The 12,258-nt window shown below is 43.3% G+C and overlaps 1 protein-coding gene across 1 annotated transcript in view; it reads right to left on the reverse strand.

Moving 5' to 3' along the window:
* Positions 1–12,258, reverse strand: part of itga8 (integrin, alpha 8) — a 39,745-nt gene that overhangs the window by 18,814 nt on the left and 8,673 nt on the right. Inside the window, exons 7-13 of the mRNA XM_025061598.1 lie at positions 11,673–11,798; positions 11,479–11,523; positions 9,638–9,681; positions 8,589–8,645; positions 8,179–8,231; positions 7,862–8,067; positions 3,674–3,871 (exon numbers count right to left, since the gene is read on the reverse strand). Coding sequence (XP_024917366.1) covers positions 3,674–3,871; positions 7,862–8,067; positions 8,179–8,231; positions 8,589–8,645; positions 9,638–9,681; positions 11,479–11,523; positions 11,673–11,798 — 729 coding nt within the window. The remainder of the gene's footprint in view (positions 1–3,673; positions 3,872–7,861; positions 8,068–8,178; positions 8,232–8,588; positions 8,646–9,637; positions 9,682–11,478; positions 11,524–11,672; positions 11,799–12,258) is intronic.

Consider the following 12,258-nt stretch of genomic DNA (forward strand, 5'->3'; position numbering starts at 1 on the left):
TGTTTCTGCCTTGGTCTGCAGTCACAGTCCCCCTGAAACCACAACATTAAACATTTAGACCCCAGTCGCTCTTCCCATGGGGTGCGCTGTGTCGCAGTGTGAGTGTATGGCGCTGTGTGTATGGACTGTCTAGGAAAGCCTGTGATGAGGAGGGATCTCAGGATGTGGGCTCTTTTTGCGGGGTAGTCAGAGAGGTACGACGAAGGGGGAGGAAGGAGGGAGACCAAGAAAAGATAGCAATAAAAGAAAGGCAGGAGACCGAGGATTTGAGCCTTGAATATGCAATCTGTAAAAGCAATCAGACGCAAGGTGTAGAGACGGAGAGGGACCACATCACTCCCCGATCAAATTCCTGTCTTTATCCAGATCTTGGAGTTGTGTAACCTTGAAATGTGACTCTAATCCTGCCGCAGGTTTGTGTGTTCATCACTGAGCTGGACTCCACTCACTCTGTTTGTTCTTGAAGCTGCTGCAGGACATGAGACTCATTTGAGGACGGGGCACTTTGGGGTTAAATGTGTGAATGTGTGTGTTTCTAATACATGTAAAGCTATACTTGTGGGGACTCTGTTGTGGAGAAATACCACTGTTTTGGGGACACAAGGTTTTATGGGGACATTTTGCACGTCCTCACTAACTGAGAGGACATTTTAGGCTCGGGATTAAAACTGGAGTTAGGAATAGAACATGTGTCATATAAGAGTTATGGTGGGACTTAAATTAGCTAGGGTTAACGTGAAGTGATCACAAAACACTAAAACCTGTAACCGTGTGTGTGTGTGTGTGTGTGTGTGTGTGTGTGTGTGTGTGGTTGCACTAAGGGCTAAATCAAATAACGAACTACTTTCCTCTTCATGTCAATTTAATTTCCTTCCACACAGAGAAGCCTGCATGCTGCTGCTGATTTGAGGATAGAACTGTGCACACACACACACACAAACAGGCTGGCAGTCCAGTGTTCACGCTCCACTGCACTGATGGCAGGTCTAAGTACAGGTACGTTGTGCTAACTAAGTTGCGCTGAGCTGACGGTGGCTGTGAAAATACAACCTCCACCCAGAGTTTAGACAGACTGTCAAGCTGTCACTGGCTGCCTGCACTGACTGCCTGCTCTGACTGCCTGTTCTGACTGCCTGCTCTGGCTGCCCGCTCTGGCTGCCTGCGCACTGACTGCCTGCTCTGACTGCCTGTTCTGACTGCCTGCTCTGACTGCCTGTTCTGACTGCCTGCTCTGACTGCCTGTTCTGACTGCCTGCTCTGACTGCCTGTTCTGACTGCCTGCTCTGACTGCCTGCTCTGGCTGCCTGCTCTGGCTGCCTGTTCTGGCTGCCTGTGTGGTTTTGATGATGAAATGCCAAAGGTCAACGGTGCTCAGAGGAAAAGGAGGCGGTTTTAGAACAGAACGTGAACACCTCGTAACTTTTAATACGCATGTGTGAAATGATATCAGGGATATTCAATAACTCGGCTGACTGTAGGACATTTAGTCCAATGCGCAAAACGATGGAGTGGTAATGGTAAAAAATGGATCCACAGTTTTCACAGACATGGGAAGTAGAAAGGTCCACACTGAGGAGGGTTTTCTTTGGATTGGTTTTGTGCCCAAAACCAAGACACTTGGGATGAGAAATTAAAGGTTCTTACGATGATTTAGGAACGTGTTGAAATTCAATGTTTTAATTAGAAATTAGAAACGTGGTCTGGACAAAATCAAACATTGTAATAATGCTGTCAATTAAAAATGTTTTTTATTGAGGACAAGTCAACTAACTGGGGAAAAAAAGACTGTCCAAACAATAAAAAAATGGCTAAGCAAAAAACACATCCCTTTTCATTCTTAACTTTTTTTTGAAGATAAAACCAAAATCTTTTTTACAACACTGTGAAAAGGTGATGATCTTAAGAATTAGCATCACGTCTTCTTACATTTTGAGCCGAGTAGCTTTTCACCAAAATGCCCAAACTAATGACCCCTCATCACCACCCACAGCTAAATCACTGACCCTGGTCCGTCTCCACGTCTGTGGCTCTCTCAGCAGGCTGCTGTGATTGACAGCTAAAACATTGTCAGTTTTTGACCTTCAACCCTTAGGGTGAACCTGAAATGCCCCCTGAGGCAACATGATCCCCGTCCAACAACCAGATAGTCTAACATTAAGTCAGCCCTGCAGTGTGGCCTTTATTTAAGCTTAATTCTGAGTGTGGGTGTCACTTATGGTCCTAGCTTCTCATTTGTGACCCGAGCCTTTCAGTTAGTTCGTGAAGTACCCAATTAAAACACGTCAATGACATCATCTTTGGAGGAAAAAGTCCATTAAAGATAAAAGCTCAGGCTAACTTTACCTCCCTCCCCCCCCAGCGCTCCTGCAGTAGACTAATGACATTAACATTAATGAGAGTTTGCTGCGGCCTCTCCAGCGACCGTGCCGTCGTTTGGTGATACTGATCAAACGCCATTCTCTCCTTTGAACAGTGTGACTTTACTACGCTGCTCGCTGCTCACCATGTGTGTATTGTTTACACTTCCTTCAGCCAGCCCTTTAATGACAGACGACACTGGCACACATTTGTGTGTGTGTGTGTGTGTGTTTATTTGGTGTTGTGTGTGTTGGCCGAGATGTTTGCCACCCATGAGTTTCTATTTCAACCCCTCCACCTCAGGGGTCTCCACCAACCTGGGCTCCAACCTGCACTCTGTATTTATATAATACTGTCATTAAAAAAAAAAATCTGGATTTCTGATTTGCCGTGCGTTTGTGCAAGGTTTAGCTTTGACCTAGATCTTGGCACCGGCTCAACACACACTGTTAGTGAAACTGAACAAAAGCCACACGTGTGTGTTCCTGTGTATTTTCCCTTGATATCTTGTTTGCGGAATGAAGAAATCTGTTATTATAGGAAAATGAAAAGGGATAAAATGGAGTGGAGGCAGGGGAATGAGAGAATGGTCAAACTAAACAAATTCTAACCTCCTCGCAGCCTAATCTGTAGAAGCACAAGCCCGAGCAACGTTAGGAATGGCTCCAAATTAGGGAGAAAATGAGGTAGTAAAACAGTGGTTTTACAGACCTGCTTTGTTTCACTGCTTTGATTTTGAACGGTGTGTTAACCGCTGCCCACCGCCGTGTTTATGACAACGTACTCCTCATATTGTCCGTGTTTATCGTTTGTTTGCGATGTCAGATGTTTTGACATCACAAAATCCATCTATTTCGTTTGACTGGATCACAGTCAACATGTTTCTGCTGAAGTAAGAAGGTGGTTCAAACATGAGGAGCAGCCGCATGAAATGTGCTTTAATGATACTTCATTTGCTTACATTTTGATTGGCTCTGGGCTCTGGTCTGAATGTCTGGCAGACAAAACATGCGGTTAATGTTTTACCATATTTTCTTTCAATCAAATGTTTTCTCTCTTTCTGGAGTACCGAACATTCCCAGAAGAATAGATGTGAAATCAGCTCATTGGCACGCATCCTTTTACCCACTTGGACTGGCTGATGACTTTACCAGAGATGAAGGGGGAAGAAATACGGGAGAAACACGATGTGTTTAGTGTAGTGGACGAGTGAATGAAAAACGATGACACAGTAGGTTGAAAGGAAAGAGGAGAAGCGAAGGAATGTAACATTGAGAAATCATTTTGATTGTAACCCCGAGAGGTGAATATTTACCTGGATACTCGTTGTTGTCCAGGTCCTGGCCTCCTCTCACGGTGAATCCATATCCCGGTAAGATACCGCTGTGGGTCCGCGCTGCTCTCAGCTCTTGGCTCAGCGTCAAGCCTTGCGTTGCTACATCTCTGTTCCCGTTAAAAATCAATACTCTGCCTCCGCGGTCCTCACCTCCAAATGGACAGCCCACCGCCACGTCTGTGAGGTAACACACATACATGTTTTAGAGATCAGTGGGGCTAGGGTGTTGAGATGTTTGCTCTTCAGTAATCTATGCTGTGGGATGTAGGATTTGTTAATAAAATAAAATGTGTTAGACTTAAAGGAGTCCTAAAACAATCTGAAAAAATGTGTAATAACTTACTTATAAAGAGTTACAGGTAATATAGTCCCATCTGTCATTTAAGAAGTGGTTGTTTATTTTCAGTAGTGCGTCCCCTGTCTGTATTTTCTCTTTTCCTTTTTTTGCAAAGGTTCAGGACATAAATCAGCAGCGGCAATAAAACTGCTGGAATTTACCATTAAAACCGTCATAAAACCACATATTATAGATATATTAGGCTGTTGGTTAGGGTTAGAGTTAGGGTTGGGGTTGGCTTTCTCCAAATAAAAAAGGAGTCCAAGGACAGTCAGTTTGATAAAATATTTGTATTTGTGGAAAAGGTTTTTATTAAATTGTAGGTGTAGATTTTGTGTGTTTGTTGTTTTTGTTTTGTGTACAACAACATTGTCTTGGGCGGGGGGACTTAAAGAAACATCAGTGTTCCTACAAAAAAGTACTGAAGCCATATCAGCTTCTGTCTGTTAATAAAGCTTCACTCTGCTGCAGATGTGAGGATTTAATGACCAAATCCATGAATTACTTCTCATTTCAAACACTGAACTAAAAATATGTTCAATAATCCACAGACTGTTTCCCATTCCATTCTCCAGCAGGCCACGCCCACCTCATCAGCTCAATCCCACTCACCTGTTGCCACAGCTGAAGCTCGTCAGTCGACTGTTCACTGCTCACTATATAAACCTCTGTCAGTCTCTTGGTCTGGTTGTTCAGACTGGTGTTGCATTTTTCTCTGCTGTGTTTTAGTTGTTTTAGTGATTGTGATTCCTGCCTTAGTGAATGTTACTTTGTTCCTGCTGTTTGTGTTTTTTTTTTTCATTTATTTTCTTGGGATTTGAGAAGAGGTGTTTTGAGCTTTTCTCTTTGTGCCTTTTTTGTTTGAACTCCTTCAGTTTGAGACCTGAATTAGTTTGAGTTTTTTTATGTTTGTTTTTCACATTTTGCTCTAATTACGATTTCCGTCCAAAGACTTCAAACACAAACATATCACTCGATTTTATTGCGGGAAATGCAGTTTGTCATTGAAATATTTTTTTTTGAGCTGTTACACGGAAAGATGTGTACTACACAACACGAAAGGCTACGAATGTTAGCCTTGGGTCTGTGCCAAAGTAGGGATATTTATGTCTGATACTGATACTGCAACTTAGAGTATCTGCTGACACTGATATCAATCCGATACCTTCTTTTCTCTCTTTATTCGGATAGGATGGTCTTTATATTTGTATTTTGACAAATATCGGCGCAATACGGGTCCAGAATTTGGGATCGAGCTATTTCAAATATAACCATGTGTCCAAAGAAATACTAACAATTGAAGTCTAAATCCTGGTCATTTAATACAAGACAGATGCAGATACAGTTGAATTTAAAAAAAGTAATATGTGATCTTCAAATGTTTTATTTTAAGTATATTTTCAAGATATTTGGAGCACATGTTTATCTTGTCAGTGCCAGTCATCTGGTTGATGATCAGTTTGTATTTGACATTGAAATCCCAACCTTTGTCGATCAATGTGATCAGACATGAAGGGGCAACACCTCCAAGAAAAGTGACAGTCTGACTATGTCATCATCCATCTATACCATAGTTTCCCAAAGACTGGGTCACGACCCTCAGCTGGGTCGTTTTTTTTGGGGGGGTCGTCTCGTATCAGGTTTCCTCGGAGTTTACGAATAATGTCTGTTGACTTGGGTCGTGAAGTTTTGTGACTTAAAATATGGGTCCCCAGAAAAAAAATTGGGAAACACTGATCTATACTCTACACATCGCTGCACTGCAGTGTCCTGTGCCGACGTCTCTCTACTGTAACTGTCCACACGTCTCTCTACTGTAACTGTCCACACACACTCCTAGACATCCTGTTTGTCCCCAGACCCCCTCTCACTCAGCCTAAACAACTGGTTCCACATGAAGCAGATTGCGGGGTAGAAAGGGTAAATGCAACCATGTGTGTATGGAAGCATAGGAGCCCTGGTCTGCGCATGTGTCTGTATGTCTGTGCGTGGGTATGTATACATAACTGGGAAAACTACTCTAAGTACTCAAAAATGTGAAAGTCACACACAGGCATTGCTGGGGAACTTCTCACAGAGGTGAGATGAATAAGTTGTGGAATACCCTTGATCACCATGTCCAGTGCTTAGACTAATACAGAGACACAAACAGATACTAAACTTGGACTGTATCCTGTAATTAAAAAACTATACCCGATTTATTACTTTGGGGGTAAACAGATGAATAGATTTAGTACGAGATGCCACGGTGACGAAACATCTGCTCTAAACTACTGTCGAGAAGCCCTGTGGTTTGACACAGTTCATCTTTACATTAAAGTCGATCCCTATGACTGTAAAATACAAAGAGGGCGACGTAAATCAGTCATGTGCAGAGAAACGGTGGAATTTTCTGTGGTCGGATGAGTCGACGTTTAGGTTATTTGTTATTTGGAAACAAAGATGAAAGGCACCGTCGAGACTGTGATCAACGTGTAATAACCAGCATCTGTGATGGTACGAGGGTAGTAAAATCAGGCCGTTGTCTGATTATTAAATATTCTAGGACCATTAAAAATACAAATTCCCTGTTTTTGCATTATTTTTGAGAAAATGCCTCTCTCAAAATCTGTTCCTTAATCAAAATAAGAGTTACAACTAGGGTATTGACGGGGAAAAAAAACGATTCTTTGCCAAATTGACGTGAGTGGCACAAACTGACGTCCCATAGGAGGAGTCGTAAATGTGAAAGTGTGTTTGACTGCAGTGTGTGTGCTAACGTACTCCATACCTCTGATTGGCTTAGGCTGATCACTTTATCATGGACTTCACCAAGAGTCATAATCACTTCATTAAAATGAGCGTTAATGTTACTCTGCACAGATGGAGAATTTCCACAAGAAAAACACTGAGGTGGTATGTTGTTGGAGTATTTTGTCTGTTTTGCTTTTGTAGAAGAAGAACATGTTTTAAAGATGGTGACATTAATGCTGAAAGCCCCAAACACAACGACTCTCTACTGTAATGCACATTAATGAGGTCATACAGTCAGATGGATGGAAGTTTCACTGCCTTAAATCAAAACGTCTTGTCTCCATGTGACTGGAGCTGGCAAAGGTCCTGCGTCCCTCCTGACTCCTCAGAGACTGTCACATCCTGGCAGACACCCTGAGCTGATTTATGTTTTTGGCCAGGAAAAAAAGCTTCCATATTGATCCAGTGGCTATTGATCTGATGGTTAAAGGTTTTAGGGGTGGGACACGCATTAACACACTCTGTCCGCGAATGAATAATACATAAATCAGTGGAGCTGATGACATGTTAGGACCAGATGTGCATGAGTTTATTCATTTTTAAAGCTGCAATCAACGGGCCGTAGTTTTATGGAGCATTTGTGCTGCAGGCTGCTCGGTTTGTCTGTGTAAGCACATGGATGTGTTTGTGCTTTTTTTTTTTTTCCTTTGTCCAATCAATGTGGATAAAACAAACACATGGCAGAGGAATGGAGACTGGGCAGTAGGACAGAAAGTCCCAGATGATTTTATCACAGGGCACATCTGGTGGGTTAAAAATAACTCCCAACACACGCTTAAACACACGGGGTCTTAACCCTGATCTTCAGGAGGAAACAAATTCACTCCGACACTTTTCATCCAGACACTTCCTGAATGAGATTAGTTTTTCAAAACAGCTCCGTCCGAGAGGATTTCCTCCGACAAGGAAAAAAAATTGAATTGATTTATGTTGTGTTGAACTGAGAGTCATCACTCTCTATGAGCATCTCATTCAATTTCCCTTGCACATACTCGGTGTGTCGGTGACTTCTAAAGTAATGCCTCAGCCCAACATACCATAGTATCCATCCTGGTTGAGGTCTCCTAGCGGTGATATTGCTGTGCCGAAGCGACCAAAGTTGTAAGCGCCGGTGAGGGCAATGGGGCTGGAAAATGTCAGCGGTGCCAATTGTAGGTACAAGTAAACCCGGCCCACTTCCTTTGGTTTGCTTTCCATCTCTCTCTCCATGTAGAGGGGTGCACCAACCAGCACGTCATCCATCCTGGGGGAACACAAACATTTAGTGTCAGTCTTAAAAAAACAGAAAGTAAAACGAGAGAAGGAAAGAATGACTAATATGTTTCAGATCTGACACTGTGATTGGTCAACTCACCCGTCACCATTCAGGTCAGTGACGGCCACTGAGTAGCCGAAATAGGACGCCATCTAAGGAATGGAAAATAATGATGGATACAAGTTGATTTGAACATGTTTTGTCAGCATCATACTGAAATTGTATTGGGGGAAAAAAGTAGAGAATTGTATGTGTAGACCTCCAAAAGAATCTGCCTCTGACTCGGGCAGGAGGTGAACGGGACAAAAATGCAATGAAGTGAAGCTTGAAAAGTTTGAAATGGAGATGGAGCTTGACTTCAGTGCTCCATGTTTACTAATTTCCCAAGTAGGGTTTTCAGTAAATGAAATTAAATTAAAAAAAACATTGAATTAAAAGGGGACTGGGAAGAGTAATTCATTTAAAGCACTGCACTGTGACTGCAAATTGCCTAATGTAAATGCCCCTACCTGCTCCCCTGTGAAGTTCTGGATGAAGGTCAGGTTGGTGGAGTTGATCATGGCCACCTGAATCAAACAGACAGAAAGTCAAACACGTTAAGATGCAAACACAGGGCGTTTGAACATGTAACAACCCGGGAGTAAACGCTCTGACAAAACAGGCGTATGGAGAACACGGGGAAAAAACTCATTTCATTAAAACCCCTCTGTGTTGCCCTACCCACCCCCACCATCGTTCTTTTTACCATTTTCCCCCTCTTCTTCCCCACTGCCCCCCCGTCCTAATCCGGGTCGTGGGGAAGGACGAGGGGGGGGGCTGAGAATTCCTTCATAAGACCTAAAATAACAACCACATGGAGACAGCCGGGAGGCTACATGTGCACACACACATACATGCTCACACACACACATGCAACAGGAGACACAGTGACCCATGTGAAGATGTTACAAAGACAAACGTGGAGGTGTAGATTTAGGAACGCTGGGTAATCACGGTTGAGTTGCATAAACACCAGTAATTAATCCCCAGATTGGATGTCAGTTCTGCTGCCGACGTGAAGAACCTGCAGTCATTCGACTGTAAGCAACAGGCGCGGGTCTCTATGACGACCACATTACACAGCGGGTACAGAAGTTCTGACATCAGCTACAGTCGCCGCACACATAAAACTCCGCCTGCTGCTGTGTGTGGTGAGCCCTGCGGTCGCACTGCAGGTTAGTGTTCAGGGTCATGTGTGTGGAGCAGGGTTAGAGGGGTTAGGTGGGGTCACTCCTCCCTCCACATGCAGCGGAAGCTGTGTGTCATTAGGGAGGACTGACACTGTCAACCCTGGAGACAAGTTCCCATAAGATACCACCACACGTATACTGTAGTATACGCATACAGTTATACACTGATAAATACTACACACAATTACTACACATTTATTATACTATTTCCCAGCAAGGCTAGTTTTACTAAACTGAATAAAATGGCCGTCCTGACACTGTGATCTGTACGATGGTGACTGAAGTGATGAATTTGTAATTTGTGAGAATATTTGACTTCACAAACTCACATATCCAAAGTTCTGTGCTCCTCTTGGGACGCCGGCTATCAGCTCTGAGAAACAAGGACAGGAAAAAAAAAAAAACGATCAAATTTAAGTGCAACAGAAAACTGGTGTCATCACAGTTTTTAAAAAATACTAAATGCTGAAGCCCCCTCCACAGCCCCTGATTATCTGAGGGTTGGTGAGATCACACTGACTCGCTGAGGGTTTAGGCTCTACTTGTCTATTGATTGATTGATGAGTGCGGCGCTGCAGTCTGTGGATGATCAGAGGGTCCCACCCAGAGAGTGGGAGACGACAGAGAGTCCCCTTCTCTCCATCCTCCTCCCCCCTGTCCCCTCAACAGGCTCAACCACGAGCCTATAAAACAGTAATTCTCATCTCCGTGTTCATGGAGACTTCTAGATATAACCATCTCCACAGATTGAAGACATGACCACAACAAGTTTGGTACCACAACACAACACATCAGCAGGCATGTGTAACCTCTTAAGGCTCACTTCAGGACACTCTGACATGTGTTGTGCCGCAGGGGTGGAGAGACACGGTGGGGTTGGTGCGGGGGTATGTAAACGAAACGTCGTCCCATAAAGATCCCACTAATGGAGTAAAGGAAAGAGTCACAGCATAGACAGGAAATTATAAATGGTTAGCTGAAATGGTGGCGGGGAATAAGTGTGTGATGACATGGTGTTTGAAGAAGAAGCCGTAAAAATCACTTTAAGACTTCATGTGGAATGACTTTGGCTGATTCTGTTCTCGGCATTATCTTCTTTCATCAGAGAGTTGTACTTTTATGTCAAAATTGCTCGTGTGTATTTGAAGTACGGAGAAGTAGCCTGGGAAAGAATGTCAACGCAAACTGGGTCTCGTGTAGATGTGGATAAAGATAATAAAGATCTACAAAGATGCAGCTGAAGACACACTGTCCTCTGCAGATAAACCCCAACACTGTAGGATGGGTCTGTTTTTCTTCTTTCACCTCAGTGAAAATGTTTTTCCTTTTTATTTCATGTTAAATGTTTTACAAACTAAACATATATTCCCAAACCTTGGCACTCCATACCATGTGGATAACACATTAATGGACACTTTAAAATATGTTTTTCATGGTAAAATCATGCAGTCATCTGACTTCCTGTCCACATTCTTCCATTATAGTCAACCTAGATGTAGTGAAGTTTATGATGTCTCTGATCTCAGAAGTGTCCCTAAACTGCTACACTAACTTCTCAAGGATTTTTAATGATTTTCTGAATATATGTCAAAGTTTAATCTTGTGTGAATTAACCGTAGGTTGTTACTCCTTTTGTTTTTGTTTTTTTAAAGAAAATCTTAGTTACTTGTTACCAGTTGATCTGCAGAGATCCAAACAAAACACTACAGTTACTTTCGTCACCATTTTCCCTGTTATATTAAAGTTTCTATTGGAAGTTCCAAACATGTTTGAAATCCTGAACTAAATCTGGATGCACTCCTCTGGTCCTGTAGAGCTCTGTGCAGTCTGCCACTAATCATTCTAATCAGTCAAAGTAAAGGACAGGAAATCCCTTTATCAGTGATTGCTAAGGTCCAGTCCCCGTCAGGGTCGTGACCTAGACATACAGAGACAGTTCTCATTACTGCTACTGAGTCCAGACCCACAGCCACTGGGCAGTCCACTCCATATCGCTTAACCCTATCAGACCCTTCACAGGGTTCCCAGCATCCTTTTGGAGACAAAGGAGACTTCAAACATTCAGTGTTTCAGACGGAGCTAAAGTGAAGTTTCTGAAGTTTTCTCTTTGAGGGACTGGATGGTCGATGCGTGCGTGCGGTTTGTCGTAATAAATCGTTAGCGCCCTCACCTTGTTCCGTGTCCCCCGTGAACTCTCCCACTGCCACGGAGTAACCTAAAGAGAAATCAGTGGCACGTGACAACATGTGGGTGAAATGACTTTGAGTCATTACGTGGTTGTACACTTGGTGTTTTGGTCTTGACTTTGATTGAGTTGTGGTTATTTTTTACGACTTAAACATTATGGGATTACGCCGGCGTTACCCAGGTAGCTGTCATCATGTGTGTCCTCAGCTGCTCGGGTCTGTTTCTCCCCTGGAACCTTCCTCAGGATCGCCTTCAAAGAGTAGCCATTCAGTATCTCAGCTATTCCCGCTGTCATCACCTGACCTGCACACACACATCATAGATAAAAAACAAACAAACCAGGGTGAGAGAGTCACATCTGCTTATGGGCAGTGGTTGATGGGATGAACCACTGCCCTCTTCAATAGAAACCTGCTGGAGCTGTGCGGCTGATCCCACATAAGAGATGTGCGGCACTAATAACGCATCAAGCCCTCCTGCCCCCTCGCCCGAGGAAAGCTCACCCGCGAGAAATGGCTGTGTAAACACTGGTGTTTCTACAGAAAATCCCTCGACAAAATGTTCTTCCCCGCAGAGGATTCTGAATTATAGTTGTCCGCACACAAAACAACACCCTTCCTCTGCTGTTGAACAAGAGGTCAAACAAACAAATGATTTTTATCTATGGCTGCCCTTAACCTTCCATAAATCCTCCTTAATATACGTGTGCGTGTGCACTGAGTTTGGGAGAATGTGACCTTTGACCCTTCCCTTGTGCTCATCT

Source organism: Cynoglossus semilaevis, chromosome 13 (assembly GCF_000523025.1).
Source record: "Cynoglossus semilaevis isolate Cse_v1.0 chromosome 13, Cse_v1.0, whole genome shotgun sequence".
In the NCBI taxonomy this organism is placed as follows: Eukaryota; Metazoa; Chordata; class Actinopteri; order Pleuronectiformes; family Cynoglossidae; genus Cynoglossus; species Cynoglossus semilaevis.